The sequence below is a fragment of the Micromesistius poutassou genome (genome assembly GCF_964030765.1).
Source record: "Micromesistius poutassou genome assembly, chromosome: 2".
NCBI lineage: Eukaryota > Metazoa > Chordata > Actinopteri > Gadiformes > Gadidae > Micromesistius > Micromesistius poutassou.
Window position 1 is genome coordinate 16,373,016 of NC_140272.1, and position 15,934 is coordinate 16,388,949.

The following is a 15,934-nucleotide window of genomic DNA, read 5'->3' on the forward strand; positions in this document are numbered from 1 at the left end:
AATTACAAGATCAAAATCTCCAATACCACCTAAAATAAAACTAAAAATTGTAGGCTAGTGCAAACACTCACGCCTACACAATTGTGCCAACTGAATGCTAGTGAACATGATCTGAAAATTCGGTTAAGTGCCGTCACTATGACAAAGACCTACTGATCATCATACTCTTACTTTTTAGATTTTTGATAATATTTTACTTTTTAAATAACACTCGTCAACTGTCACACAATATAAATTAAAACCCTATAATTAGATCTTTGCATTCCTTAAATTACTTAATGTAAGCCAATATAAACACATTTACAATATTTACAAGTATATATACAAGCACATTTCTTCAGTGGAGTAGGAATCCATACACAAGCAACAGATTTGTATTGGAGTCATGGATCATAGCTTTTCAAACAGTATTTTTAAACAGGTTGATTGTGCTTTATCGGATTGGAAAATTTGTAGAAATTCCTTAATATGCAATTGCAATGTCGACAAAATCAAATCCTCCGCTTTGTAATTACTTTAAATGATTACTATTTAACAAAGTAGCTGCAGCGCACCTTCAGAAAAGGTCTCAGCTTCCCACTTTCCTTTTTACCATATACAACTGTGTGTCTTATTGCCAATTAGGCAAACAATATCTCTTTTCTGATCCATTGAATGGGAAGCACATAAACAATACAATATATATATATATATATATATATATATATATATATATATATATATATATATATATATATATATATATACACATATATACATATATATATATGTATATATACACATATATACATATATATATGTATACACATATAGATACATACATACACATATATATACATATGACCACACACATACACAATTTGTTATTGACTTGAATGGGTTTCATGGCAGTCTAGAATGAAAAAAAAAAAAAAACGTTTATTTTACGTATATTGTAAGTGACGTCAAAATGGATTGAGACAAAAACTATCCGAGGCCAAATATATAACTCTTAGATTACGGGGCGGACCTGATTTACCATGGAGAACCCTGGCACTCTGAGAAAAAGCAGAGACTGTTCAGAGGCCAATACAATCTACGACATCCATCCATCAAATCTATATAAATGCTTTCAATCAAGCTAATCTATTTTCCAATAAAATATTTACAATTTCTATACTTTGAAGCCTTGTTTCACTTTGGCCTAACAACTGCTTTTTGAACACATAGCAACAGTGGTTGTGTGAAACAAATTCATGAAGAATCAATATAGTTTTTTTAAAGAAAGCACATGTGCCATATAAACAATACTTCATCCCTATTTTAAAAAAAACAACATCAAAATGGAAACCATAAGTAACCATAAGACTCGGGTCACCTCTTCAGACACATTATTGTGGAACTCCGGCTTCCATCGTTCCTTAGTTTTACAGGCCACCTGTGAACAATGCTCCTAGGTTTTATGTTTTCATATAAAATTGGATGGAGTGAAGTTGAGGTTTCCCCTCACGTGGTTCAGGTGGGCCATGGCCCGGTCGTAGGCTGTGTGGACAGACTTGCGGATGCTTGGCTTCTTTCCCTCCATGAGGCGCAGTTTGTCCACGGTGTCGTCCATCCCCATGAGCAGCAGTTTGTCCCGTGGCAGCCATTGCCTGAAGAAAAAGTTGAGAAGGGAGAGATATTTTTGTGTATGTTTGTATGTAAAAGGAGGAGGATACAGATCCAAATAGAGCTGGGGTCTACGTGTTGGCATTCTGGTCAAGGTGGTATTCGAAGCATGTCCTTTACATTGACCCCTTCAGCGTGCAAGTGGTACCTCTGTGTTGCTTCACATCGATGTTCATTATTGCACTGAAGCAGCACTGGTAGAGACAAGCTCGAAGGAAAAATATCTTTCAGCAACTGTGTATTAGAATGGGGTGGGAGCCCAGAATCCTGGAACTTTGTCCACATGGCTTAGAGGGGAAGGAGAGGAAATGGCAGATCGTCGGGGGCTTGTCATTTGTTCATCATCGAGTTTTCAAAATGGAACTGATGATCTGATCTCAACCGGATAGTACAATGGGCAATGCTTTAAGATCTTTACATGGTCTGGGACACCAATTGTGAGCCAGAGTGTGAAATTGTTTAGTGTGGAAAACAAAAATGAAAAGAAAATCATAAATCTGCCTTAATTGAAGCCAAAATGGACAAGTTGTGCATTGTTCATCTTGTTCTACATGAAAAACACACCTTATATATTCATTGTCAAGTGCAGTGCAGTATGATTACCCCTTGGAATCTTAACGATCGATAAAGACATTTAGTTACATCATGGCATTCTGGGAAATAAAACCATTAGGCACGCAGCCCAAAACTGAGGAGTGGGGTCCAAGGTAATCCTCCTCCGACATACGGTTTGCAGTTTAATTAACGTTTGCTAAAAGTAAAACACACATTTAACACATTTGGAGATTGACCCAAAGATCAAAGAAACACTAAACAGTTGACGAGTTGTGCGAGGGTAAAACAAGTTAAGCATGGCTGTTCCGTTGCGTTCTACGACCACTACTTATATTAACTGCTTATATTATTAACTGCTTATATTAACTTAGCTATATAGGCTCTTACACTTCTGCATGAGATTCTCTCTTACCAAGTCCTTTTTGCGTCAAAGAATAGCACCAGGAAGAGCTTCTGGCCGGCCTCCTCTTCCCTCCGAGCACACAGCTTGAGAACCTCCACAGGTGGGACTGGGATGGGGATGCCGTTGTGAAGAACACCTTCTTGGGGCATGCCTGGGTCCACAATCTGTTGGAGTGCAACGTGAATCGGGGTCAGGAGTAAAAACAGCAAAAGGAGGAGAAATAACACTGACAGTTGTGCCATGGTTTTAAATCAGCATAAGTGGATTAGTGCTCTTTCGTTTTTATTAGATGGAAGACATTTTGTTGCGATCTCAACGTCTTACATTATTAATTTGTTCAATGGAAATGTTCATCACAGCCACATACTAGTACTGGTTAAGTCTTTCTCACCATTGCTGGATATGATGGATAGCCCCTGCACTTTGCCCAAACCAAATCCAGCGGTGTGAGCGCTGACCCGTTATCTAGAGAGAGATGTGTTGTCGTTCCTGCATATAAACAAAGAAACATGGAAATTCTGCCCATGATCTGAGAGTGGGGAAGGCATTTGACAATAGGTTGTTAAGCTCTATAATGTGTTTGAAAAAAAGAGGGTTAGGGGAGTCCTCAACTACAGTTTTGGTAGAATTGGATTAATGAGGCCAGACCATCGTCAAATCATATATAATTTGTTTTAGAAATGCCTCAATATATATATTGCTCAATGATGCCACATTTTTTCCCCACAGCGGCTTAGGTCAGGCTCGGAGCCTCTGCTGAATAACCTTACAAACAAAATCACTTCACGAAAGAACGACAATGCATGCGTTCCTTCATGTCAGCATTTACGTTAAATTTGACAGATAATAAAGGCTAGTATTAGTGAAATAGACCAGTATATATAGACTGGTTATGCACAATATTCACATCGATGAAGAGAATGTAGAAACGTTTGACTGATTAAAAAGGTAAAATAGTTGATTTTGTGATGCGTTTCAGCTTACAGAAAAATAGTGCACCATTCAATTTAGTCCAACAGCAAAGATGCACCACAAGTACCGACAGAGAGAATAATTTCCAGCAGTGCCAGTGGTATGATATTACAGCTGTAATCGTTCCAAAATGCAAACTTTAGAAGTCTTTTTCTTCACATTGTGTAACCTAGTACTCTAACAGCATAGAATGTGCAATGTACGATTTTAGAGCCACTGCCATTTCACAATGGGTTTATCAAACATGCAATAAGGACATTGATTGAAAGTGAAACAACTTGCTATCAAAGATTCAAACCGTCCAAGATTCAAAGGTCAGGCCTAATAATTGATAATTAGATTTAACATTAAACATATATACCTGAACCAGCAAGGTCAACAGCGTTCTCATTGTCTGGGACCTTAGCCAAAGCAGGTTTTCCTCGACTTCGTTTGGGTGGAGAGCCACTACAGTTGTGGAGCAAAAAGTGAGTCAGAGAGAAAGAGAGAGAGGGTGACCATGCTAGAATCCCAAAGAACAAAGACATATTCCCAATATGTAAACAAGGGAGAATTAATAATGGATACACTGGATACCAACTTGAACGTTTGGCCGTTGGACAGGTCTGAAGGGGCGTCCTCGTGCTTCCCGAGCCCGTTCATTAAGCCTGATCAATGACACACATTTCATAGGGTTAAGTGACCACAAAACAAACAACCCCCCTTGCGTGGAGTGTGTGTACACAGAGCGGGCCCCGTGACCCTACCTTCCTGCGGGGGGTGCGTCGGGAGCGGCCTCTCTGGCTCACCATCGGAGCTGGGCCCCCTGGACCTCAGGTGGTGCGGGGAGGGGAAGGAGGGCAGCGGCGTGAACGTGGGCGTGGCGGCCGAGAGGGCGCCGGCGCCGTCCAGGCCGTTGGCTTCGCCCTCCGCCGCCGTCGGCGCTTTGCTCTTGCCCGGCTGCCGGGCGCCGTTCTTGGCCTTCTTGAAGAGGACCGAGGTGCGGCGGCCCACCCCGGCCAGCGGGGTCGCGGGGACCGGCGGTTGGGGGGTGGGGGTGGGGGTGGGGGTGGGGCCCGGCCGGCCCAGAGGCGTGACCTCGTGGACCGCCTCCGGTTGGGGGCACGCCGTCTCGCCGACCTCCGCCTCGTCCTCGCCGTGGCCCTTGCTCCCGCCGCGCGCCGACCTCTGGCGCTTGTAGGAGCGGCCGGGGGAGCGCCGCCCCCCGGGGGCCACGCCGAGGACAGGGGGCTCCAGCGGGGCGTCCCCCGGCAGGGGCGACGACACCGGACCTGTGAGTTCCAACACGGGGGGAGAGCCGTCTGCAGAGATGAGGGCATGGGGGGGGGGCGGTCAGAGACGGACCCCGCCGGTAGAACGCGTGCGTTGATTTAAAGGCCGCAAAGTTCGGCTGTATTTCATCAATATCATTAATGAAACTATTGTAAATGACACTACACTATTATTATAAACATGATGATAATGTTATGCAATAATAATATTACAAGATTTTTAATGTGTAAAATATGTATCATTTCATAAGATTTACATCGTTGTACACGATGCCTCACCTGTCCCCGGGGTGGAGGCTGACGTTAAAGGTCCGTTGTCGGCAATCTCCTTCTTTCCCTTCTTCTTCTCCTTCTTGACCTCTACCGTGTCCCTCTCCTCCCGGTCCTCCTCCGCCTCCGCCTCCTCTTTGTGGTCTTTTTTCGCGTTGCCGTTGACGACCTGAGCGTTGAGCTGCTGCTGGTTCATCCGCTGTCTGAGCGCGTTGATCTCCCGGCGCAGCAGGCGGATGCGCTTGGTGCGCCCCCCGCTGGAGCGCATGGACGTCACCACGTCCAGCTGGTCCAGCAGGGTCTTCAGCTGCTCCTCCGTCGTCAGGTGGAGCCGGTTCTCCGGGTCCAGGATGGAGTCGACTGTGGAGAGGAAATGGAGGTCTGTGAAACGATAAGCACCGTTTGGGCTGTCTGGCACACAATTAAAACTATTGGATTTACTTGATAAACTTCTGGATCTCTGGATATGTCAATTCTGCATTTCTGCATCTTGGTTTTCTTTGTTTTGTAACTTAAAACCCCAAAATGGAACCAGCTCGAGAACTCTTTACAAAGCAGACTTTCGAAGGAACAAAGAAATGGCCGCATTTTTCGCCAATTGTGCTCCAAATATTAAGATGGAGACGACTCCTGTCCAAGCGGCCAGCTTACTGTCGTCCCAGGAGCACTGGTTGAAGCCGTGCTTGTTGTGCGAGTCGGGGAGGTGCAGGCCGGAGCTGGGGTCCAGGCCGATGCTCTGGGCCTGGCGGTGGGCGTGTCTCAGCACGGCCCCGCCCACCTCCCGCAGCTGCAGCGCCGCCTTGTGGAACATGGTGTCCTTGGAGTTGTACTTCAGGCAGTTGGAAACCATGAGGTCGAAGTCGCGCTCCAGGTCGGCCACGGAGCAGTAGGCGTGGGCTTCCAGCTTGGCCCGCATGGTAGAGAGGTCCATGGGCTGGGAAATGAACTCTGGGTAATCTGGAACCTGGGCACAGCAATACAGTCCCACTGATATCAATCAATTTGAAATGCAAAGAAAAAGGCAGTTTTTGTAATGTGAAGGTAAAACGTAATTGATAGTCATCTTCTTCTGGTTCTTGTTTGTTTCTCTTGTTTACACACACACACACACACACACACACACACACACACACACACACACACACACACACACACACACACACACACACACACACACACACACACACACACACACACACACGTTAAGGTCAAAACCAGTAAAACCAGTGTGGACAGTCAGGTGACAGTTTAGGAAAAGGATATTGCATTGTGGAGAAGTAAAAAATAAATAAATAATCGGAACACATGAACTAACGAGCCAGGTCAATCTAGTTGGTAGTAAATAGATAATTTAATCTCACACATTCCTGTCCAAACTGCACTGACCTCGGCAAGATTTACAGGCTGAGAGAAGATTTTGGCGCTGTCTTTCTCCTGTAGTTGGTCCAGAGTGGAGCGGAGCAGCACCAGAGCAGGGGTCAGCTTTAGTTCAAGCACCGCTTGCTGGACCTTCATCTGCACACATGGAAACATTGGAGGGTTAGGAGGTTATTATATACCATACATTTACCTGGATGATGAAGCACAGGAGTACAAAATCTGATTCATTTATGTTTTTAGAAATCAAAAAAATATATATATAATAATAATGGAGACCTTTCACAATTAGCTAATTGCAGAAAAAATATATCACGATTTTGATTAATATGCAATTTATTGTGGAGCCCTATTTACCTTTTAGCCATCATGTTGACCTTAAACACAGCACAGCACAGAAAAGTCAATACAGAGAAGTTGCCAGGCAAGCCGAACTGGAAGTCTTGAACTGGTAAACATTAACACATGTTCTGGATCGACTCCTACTGGATACTGAAGATAGGACCATGGCATCCACCTGTTCCCTCTTTAGCCGTTCCCTCTTGCGGATGAGCTCTATCAGCAGTCTGGCCCGCTCCAGGTCCTGCCTCAGCTTCTGCCAGTAGCGGAGTTCTTCTCTGGCAGCGCACAGCTTCTCATCAGGTTCCTTCTAACACACACACACACACACACACACACACACACACACACACACACACACACACACACACACACACACACACACACACACACACACACACACACACACACACACACACACACACACACACACTTTTTTAAAAACCTTACTAACCAAAAGTCGACTGAAACAGAAAAGCTGGGATGTCTGGACGGAAGCGCTGACCCTCACCAGCTCCGTGGTCTTGTGTGCCTGAAGGTGTGAGTGGAGTCGTCGTATGAGGGGCATGCCGTTCTTGGACTGCCGCTTAAGTAACCAGTAGTTATGGAGCCTCTGCATGAACTGATTCTTCCTCTGCACCGCCACGCCTGTGCAGATCTTGTTGAGCCTGAGGATACAGGATAATTGGTGGTTACTAATGTTTTTTACTCGTTTTTTTTGCCTTGTGATCAAACTGCTATCAAACAGAACAAAATGACTCGACAAAGTAAGAGGATGATAATAATCCAGACAACCCACTGTGCTGCAGATCAATTTCTTTGCTCCAACCATGTAATGAAATCGTTGATAACACTCATGGGTTGTGCAACAAGCAAACAATGCTTCAGAAGAATGGTATCGACTTTGTGACCCTGGAATGCGTGTGCCTCAGTCCCCTGTTTCATTCACCCCACGAGGGTCTGACCTGTGCGAGGGGATCTGGGGCACCAGCAGCACCGGCACCACAGAGCGCCGCCCGGGCCCGCCGGAGCCCTTCTTCCCCTTCTTCTTCTGCCCCTTGGGAGCGTTCTTCTTGCTGGGCGAGGGAGGGCTCTGCGTGTACGACCTCTGACCCCGGCTCCCCCGGCCCCCCGCCAGCCGCTCCTCCACCACCTCGTCCCCCTTGTGGCGGGCGCCGAGCGGCGAGTGGTGCTCGCAGAAGGCCGTCTTCTTCACGGTGAAGGTGGTGCCGTTGGAACCCGTCTCCCTCACCGGGTCGATCTTCATGAACAGGCCGGCCTTCTGCGCGCAGGTCACGTGGAAGGCCCGGTAGCAGTTGGCCTTGTGGCACTGGATGGAGGCGCCGCGGCCCTTCTGCTTGCACAGGTAGCAGGTGAGCTTCCAGCGGGCGGGCGGGATGTTCTTGATGCCCTCCACGGGCTCCAGGAACACCGTGTTGGCGAAGCACACCTCGGGGATCCAGATGGCGCAGACCACGTGGGCCCAGCGGCCATCGCTGGTCTGCTTGAAGGCACCGCCGCGGTTGGGGCACAGCACGCAGTCCATGGGCCGCGACGGGGACTGCAGGCAGCAGCGGCACAGCCACTGGCCCTCGGGGACGTAGGGCACGCCGTAGCACTCCTGGTGCACGGCCAGGTTGCAGATGTCGCAGAACAGGATCACGTTGCTGTTGAGGCACTCGTCGTCCAGGCAGACGCAGCAGAAGGCGTCCTCGTCGATGGCGCTCTGCGAGAGGGCCTGGCTCCGCGACTCCGCCACCGACTCCCGCTCCAGCCGGTCGATCAGCAGCTCAAAGGTCTCGGGGGACACCGAGGCGTGGCCGTCCGACACCCTCTTCTGGTTGACCATCTCCAGCCAGGCCAGGTCCTCCTCGTCCATGTCGTACTCCGCCTCACGCTCCTGCTCCTCGCTGGACTTCTCCGTGTAGTGGTAGTAGGCGGCGGGCAGCGGGGGAGCGTCCGAGGGGCTCACCGAGCTCAGGACACGGAACACGGGCTCGGGCAGGGGCACTTGTGCGGAGGAGTGCTGGTGGCAGTCGCCGTGAGCCCCGGGCGGCTGGGCGTCGGCGCGGTGGGACGCGCTCTTGCCGTTCCTCCTGCCCTTGACGTTGGGGGGCTTCCTCCACGAGCGGGCTTTGCTCTGCATCTGCTCGCTGTTCTCCTTGTTGCTGTTGCACTCGGAGAGGTCCTGGGCCATCATCTCGTCCTCCGTTACCACCGGCAGAGGGTCCGTGATGTTGATCCGGTGGAGCCGGCCGTCCAGATCCACCTCCACTATCTTCTGGGCCTGGGCATAGGTCAGCGTCTCTCTGGAGGGGGACAGCTGCAGGCGGTACGGTGAGGGGGGCCGGAACTGGCCTGATGACCCCCTGCCCCTTCCCCTGCCCCTACCTCGACCCCTGCCCATGTTGAACCTGTTAACTGCTGTCTCACATGCCCCTCCCCTCGCCTTCCTCATCCAGGGTTACACCTGCAATGGAAAGGCATCGGTTTCAATAAGAACAACTAGACATCAGCATTATCTGGGATATTAGGTGGTAGCTGATTTTATTACATGTCAAACCCAGGTTACACACACAGGTGCTCATAATTTAGTTAGTTATTATAAGATGTATTATAAACAATTTATGGTTTCAATAATTGATAAATTACAATAATTACGAATTATTCAGCATTACTAACTTTTTATAATATTTTTGGTTTATTGCACATTATATTTTAATCAGTACAATCATACGATATTGATAATTATTTCAATAACTTCATCAAACCACTTGGAAAAAAAGTATTGCCCAAGATAGCAAAACTGGACAAACGTCTAGATTAGAAAGTACTACCTCCATGCAACACAGCAGTCTCCGGATTGGTTAAATCTGTAGTCAGTAAAATTCTCGCGTTACTTGGAGGCCAATCATATGCCTGCATTCTCTATTTCTTTGCCCTTGTTGCTGTGCGTAGTTAGGTTGAAAGGCGATAAATACCAACCCGAGCTTTAACATTTGTCAGCCATTTTCCCCGAACAACAACAGAGACAACACTCATGTTGCAAGTTGATTAGTTGCTTAATTATATGTGGCAATAGTAAACAGGTTGCGAATGCAGATCATGCATAATGTCAAACTGTATGTTATTCGCGTACACACAACACAGCAATGTGAAAATATGTGGCCTTCGCTTTGTACAGACGCGAGCGATACTTGACCACTGCAAACATATTTTATACTGATGCGATAACATTTACGCGGTCGAGTAGGACACATTGAGTTCTCACTTAAACTGCAATGTCTGTACCAAACCCGACCAAAATATTGGTAAAGCAGAGCAAATTACCTTGTCAAGTGCTGTCCCACAGCAATGCGTGTGCCTGGAGAAAATAAACTCAGATAAATGTCAGCTAGTGACTAACTACAGGCAAGGCGGACATGCTAGCTCCTCCAGTTAGACCAGCACCAACACAAGCTTAGCTAGCCGGTGATTTCACAGGCGACAGCGTCATCTTCAATATTTCAGTCGTCCATTATAACTTCGGACACCCGCATTAACCCCATATTATTTTATAGCTGTGGTTTATACGTTTTCAATGTTGTAGCATGTCAAACCAAGGGTAATAGAACCCTGTAGATATCAAGTTAATGGCTTGGATGAAGCTAAATATTCTGTCAAGATGGCTTGAAAAATACGCCCCTTTGGAAAAACAGACACAGCCAATTGTAGGGCGTAGAAGCACATCGCTGACAATGCGCATCAGCTCCTTATTGGTCGAAATGTACAGCGCGACGCATCGGACTCATCTTGCATCACATACAGTGGTAAAGCGTTGAGAAAAACATTGACACCACTATTGCGCGCCTTATCTTTATTATCGCAGCCTTATCTTAATTATTGATTTGTTTTTATAATTGTACGGTGACAGGGAATCATATCACACGGAAAAGCTTATGCTGTATTCATCATTGTAGATATTGATAGCTTTGAAGCGAGTGAGAATTCTAGTTGCATATCTAATATATCATATTCTATACGTGAGGGCGTATTTCTTCTTTAAAATTGTATACACATAGTATTTGCTATAGATGTCTTTTATTCAACTTGACGAGGAAATCTGCAAAGATATGTGTATACAATTACATCACTAGTCAATTACTTTGTCATTGTCACAAATTATTGCTTTATAATGAATTATTTTCCTTCTTTAAAATGGTAGTGATGATTGAGCCATTGTACTGAAAACATAATGTTTGTCCACTAACATAGGGTAATTTAGTCATTGCTCCGTTTCTTGAATTGAATTTATCTCCAACAACTCAATCTATGTATAAAAATGTTATCGTGAGGACAAACACATACAATTAGTTAAAGGTGGCTTTTATCCAATTTGACCAGGAAATCCCCGAGTTCATATGTTGTTATACAATTACATTACAATTACACTAGTCAATTATTTTTTCATGGTACCAAATTATTGCTTTATAATAAAAAATTATGTAGATATGTTATAGAATCATGTATTGACAGTTTTCACACAATTCCAATGGTACATTATATCTATAAACAGTGGTTTTATATGTTTAGAAGAACATTTCCACATCAAATGAGGATAGAGCAAGCACATTTGTGAACCATGAACAGCACACAATATACACACACAATGACTAGTATATAAAGTAAATATACCAATTGATATACTTCGAATGCAATGAAAATATACATTCATATCTTACATTTTCATACATTCCATATCTTGGTTGCTAATGTTTGAGAAAGAACCACCCCCTCTTCAACCCCCATCTCTTTCTCCATATACTCCACCCACCAAACTTTTCTTTGCACCCTCTGGTCTTGTTCTGGAAACTTCACAACCTCCTTCAGCAACGTCCAGTGCAACATAGTCTGTCGGGTGACCCGGGAAATTACATCGCTGTGTCAGGTATATTAACAGAGATATATATTTTTTTTTGTATTCTCTAATCTTGACCCTTGGTGGTAACCTTTCATTAATATTTTATTCATATTAACCTTGTTTGGTTCTCAAGGAGTAAAACATTCACTTTTACATTGACTTATATCAACAGTATTGTTTTGTCACTTCGACTTCATGTCTTTGATGCATCATATTAATCAGTGATGTCTTGATTTTCTTCATGACTTAAAGGATGCAGACTGATTCCATACGCCCGCTGCTGGGATGCCTTGTGTGTGTTGCTGTGCTCCTCTTGGACTTAGGAACGTGTACTGCAGGTAAGAGGCCCATTTCTAAGTGACACTTTTCCACACACATCTGAAGCAATACATGACCAAGCACTATCAGATCTATCCTGCAAACATGGAACGGCATTGGCTTGTTGTACCACCAGACTGCAAACTGTACTTGAGATTAAAATAAATTTGAGGAAGACATGACCTTCGTAAGAATGCATTCAATGGTTTGCAATTAGATACCATTATCATCTAACACAGGAGTGCATGTAATCTAGTTTGATTGACGCATCTTTTTTCATGCTGCCAAGCTTGTGTCGTTTTCGCTGCTGGATACAGTCAAAGCTTCTATGGCTTGACAATACACACATGGATCAACTGGCAGCTGGGGAGGGGACGGTATCAAATTGTGGCATCCTGTCTGGCATGCTCCCAGCTCACGGTCGTGTAGAAACAGGAAGCCAGCCAGCTGAATCTCTCACAAAAAAATGACAAAATAAATCAAGCCCATAGAACATACAAAGGGCCTATGTTTTCAGAGAGGCCAAGAAATGACAGGAGCCCGAAGAGCTTGTCTACGTATCATCTTTTGAAAAGGAAGAGCCGGTGGTTGTCAGGATAGCCCGGTGGTACTGATGGAGCCCCCAGGCCCCAGCCTGAATCAGGCCTTTTGATACTCTCTGACTTCCCTCCCACCTCCCAGCGGCATGCCTTTGTGATGGCTTCAATTAACATCATCAGTTTTGACTGGTCCTTGAGAGACTCTGGCATTGGCAGATGCTTTCAAAGAAGGGGGAATGGAGAATGGCGAGATCTGTAGGATACCGGAAACTCGTTGGTGACTCGCAGGGCATCGGCCATCAACGCAACCCTGCCTTCACCTCATGCACTTGTAACTAAAGGGCTGAATATGGCGATCAAACAATGCACCCCTTTGATTCCGATAAATTTAGAGTGCTTTTCAACTTTGGTCAGTCGGGAGTACAGGCATCTATCCAAAAGTTCAAAATAAATTACTATGGCGGTTCTTTGTGGAAGCTCCAAAACATTAGTAATGGTGTTTTTCTTTGTGTGTATTTGGATGCTTATTTGATCTCCCATGGTCTGGTGTTTGAACTGATGCCATTCTCCTATGCTAACAAACACTGCTTAGCAATTCAAGTACTGCTCAATGGCTCAGAATATGAATAATAAAGTATGTGTTGCTTTTTGTTTCTTTAGCACAACCAGAGCTGAGGATAACAACAATAAAGGTAGCATGTTTTCCTTAGCCCCAAGCCAGTAAATTCTTAGTGATTATATATATATGTATTGTGAAACTCATGTTGCATTGACTTGGCTTTTATTAGCAAGATCCCTACACGATGTCCAAGGGCTCTCAGCTGGAAGGCTACTGCATGGACCTGCTCTCTGAGCTGGCCAAAAAGCTGGGCTTCAGGTTCAAAGTACACCTGGTGAAAGACGCATCTTACGGCCGACAGGACGAGAGTGGGAACTGGAATGGGATGATCGGAGAGGTGGTGCGAGGTGTAAGTAAAGGGCCGTGAAACACAAACCACACAGCCATGTGTACTATATTGTAATTTCACATTCATAATACTGTGTACATTATTAATTTCACATGATAATACTGTAGTTACTTTGGTTATGGTCAGCTAATGCTACTTGACACGTATTCAACATGTCTTCCCATTTTTCCTCCCTATTGCACTTCTAACCGTCACTGGATTAAGGGATCACTCTTCTGTGTTGCTTCTCACTCTGTTTTTGGATTGAGGTTTTCTTTCCATGCCCTTTGTAGATGGCTCACAGTTCGCTGGGGTGTAGTTCAATACCCTCTGAGACTGTAACATTATCACGGGCTGTACAAAACAAAATTGAACCCGACTTGAATGTGGATGTGTCCTGATGTGTTCTCCTCCATGCCCCCTAGGAAGCGGACCTGGCGGTGGCTCCTCTGACTCTGACAGCTACTCGGGAGAAGGCGGTGGCCATGACCAAACCTTACATGCAGACGGGCATCAGCATCCTACTGCGGAAAGACGTCTCAGAGTCGGTCGCTTTCTTCGATTTCCTCAGCCCTTTCTCAGCCCAGACCTGGATCGGCATCCTCGTGGCCTACCTAGGAACGGCCTTCTGCATCTTCTTGTCCGCCAGGTCAGGAAGCCTTGTATTGACGTAGAAACAAGCACAGACCGTTTTATTTTTAGACGTGGTTCTCTTGGATTGGTGTCAAAGTGTAATATCTGCGTATCTTGTGACACAATGTGCAGACTCAGTCCTTGCGAGTGGCACAAACCCAGAGGGGAGGAGAACAACTTCAGCCTGCTCAACAGCTTGTGGTTCGCAGCTGGAGCTCTCACCCTACAAGGTAAAATACATCCAATAGAAAAAGAACAAGGCAGACATGTCACCCAACTTCCTTTAAAACCATCCCCAAAATGGCGGTTTCAGTTTATTTCAGCTGTTCTTTTGCCTCTGTGCTTGGTCTCTTCTATGGTCAGGCGCGGGCCCTCACCCCAAAGCTCTCTCGGTGAGGATCGTCTGCTGCAGCTGGTGGCTGTTTTCTGTGGTGCTCCTGGCCTGCTATTTCTCCAACCTGAGCTCCTCCAAGGCCTCAGAGTCCTCACAGGTGACGGTGAAAGGATTCGAAGACCTGGCCAATCAGGACGGGATGGACTACGGCTGCCTGGCCGGCTCCTCCACCCTCGCCTTCTTCAAAGTAAGCCTGGCGTGTCGGTTGTTTGCTGTCACTCCTTCAGCCAGCCAGCACACACGTTTGAGATCAAAACCCTTCCATACTGTCTCTATTGTAATGGGCTTTATGTTTGTGGGTAGAATTCCAACAACCCAGCCTACCGCAGGATCTACGAGCACATGGAGAGGGCCAATAGTTTTGTGGCATCCATGGACGAGGGCGTTCGTCGGGCCAGGGAGGGGAACTTTGCGTTCATTGGAGAGTCTGTGTCGCTAGACCTGGCGGTAGCTCGCCACTGTGACTTGGTCAGAGCGCATGAGGTCATCGGAATGAGAGGGTACAGCATCGTGGCCGCACTAGGTAAGACCATTAATTCAAGGCTTGATCAAGTCTTCAGGCAAGTCTCAAAAAGCTTAATGACAGTTTTGGAGTAGTTTTTAAACATTTTGAAGATATATAGAATTTATTTATTTATTCATTTATTTATGTATATATATACTATAATATACAAATATTTGATTATTTATTACTTTGTTATCCCAGGCTCGCCTATGATAAAGAACCTCAGCGTGGCCATCTTGCAGCTGAGCGAGGCTGGGGAGCTGTCCTACCTGCGCAGCAAGTGGTGGGCCAGCAGCTGCCTGGCACACTCAGCCAGGTCCTCTGCCTTCCAGCCCCACAGCCTGAAGGGCATGTTCCTGGTGCTGGCCCTGGGGCTGGTGCTGGGCATAGTGCTGGCTGTCCTGGAGCTCACCTCCAGGAGCCGCAGCACCGCTGGCGAACAGAGGGTAGGTGCATTTACACAAATACATGTATAGATACACAGACAGTATGCTGTGCATAGCGGTCATACCATGTGATGTAGGGCCAGGCTAGTCTTTCATAGAAATTACTTCAAATGTGTGTTTAACTATTTGTACATTTGATTGCACTTTTAAAATGTTTCATCACTCAATCACTTGTTACATGACTCTACTCTGCTTTGTTGCAAAAAACACACACACCTACATGTACACGCACACACAAACACACACAAACACATACACCTACTGTATATTTTCAAATGTACATTCATTCATTCACTATTTTACACCTCTTGCAGAAAACGTGCTGTACTGTTCTGGCTGAAGAACTGAGTCAACGCTTGAAGGCCCCTAATACAAACACATCTCAGGAGCCCTCGGACAAAGAGAGCGCATAAGTGCA

General features: G+C 45.9%; 2 protein-coding genes across 4 annotated transcripts; one reads left to right on the forward strand and one right to left on the reverse strand.

The window, feature by feature from the left end:
* Positions 1 to 849: 849 nt before the first annotated feature.
* Positions 850 to 10,452, reverse strand: brpf3a (bromodomain and PHD finger containing, 3a). 3 transcript variants are annotated; one of them, XM_084463855.1, is made up of 13 exons: positions 10,165 to 10,452; positions 7,800 to 9,304; positions 7,346 to 7,502; positions 7,013 to 7,144; positions 6,505 to 6,633; positions 5,770 to 6,082; positions 5,128 to 5,478; positions 4,324 to 4,878; positions 4,158 to 4,224; positions 3,939 to 4,024; positions 2,997 to 3,094; positions 2,615 to 2,769; positions 850 to 1,631 (listed from the first exon to the last, which is right to left on the reverse strand). In XM_084463855.1, the coding sequence occupies exons 2-13, from the start codon at positions 9,290 to 9,292 to the stop codon at positions 1,448 to 1,450; spliced, it is 3,720 nt and encodes a 1,239-aa protein (XP_084319981.1). In that variant the 5' UTR covers positions 9,293 to 9,304; positions 10,165 to 10,452; the 3' UTR covers positions 850 to 1,447. The 3 variants fall into 3 exon arrangements, with proteins under 3 accessions (XP_084319981.1, XP_084319982.1, XP_084319980.1); XM_084463856.1 differs by having other exon boundaries at positions 4,324 to 4,848; positions 7,340 to 7,502; XM_084463854.1 differs by having other exon boundaries at positions 7,340 to 7,502.
* A 1,535-nt stretch (positions 10,453 to 11,987) lies between these two features.
* On the forward strand, positions 11,988 to 15,929 carry grik6 (glutamate receptor, ionotropic, kainate 6; the record flags this gene model as incomplete). The annotated part of the gene is made up of 9 exons (XM_084464135.1): positions 11,988 to 12,072; positions 13,252 to 13,283; positions 13,380 to 13,559; positions 13,964 to 14,187; positions 14,304 to 14,401; positions 14,535 to 14,752; positions 14,869 to 15,088; positions 15,272 to 15,516; positions 15,831 to 15,929. The coding sequence occupies 9 exons, from the start codon at positions 11,988 to 11,990 to the stop codon at positions 15,927 to 15,929; spliced, it is 1,401 nt and encodes a 466-aa protein (XP_084320261.1).
* Between the last annotated feature and the right edge of the window lie 5 nt (positions 15,930 to 15,934).

Bases quoted from the DNA above. Each gene is read 5' to 3' on its own strand.
- brpf3a (XM_084463854.1), bottom strand. From the start codon at position 9,292: ATGAGGAAGGCGAGGGGAGGGGCATGTGAGACAGCAGTTAACAGGTTC. The intron at 6,083-6,504 runs GTCAGTGCAGTT...TGCTGTGCCCAG, and splicing joins AGCCTGTAAATCTTGCCGAG to GTTCCAGATTACCCAGAGTT. The intron at 4,025-4,157 runs GTTGGTATCCAG...CCACAACTGTAG, and splicing joins TCCAACGGCCAAACGTTCAA to TGGCTCTCCACCCAAACGAA.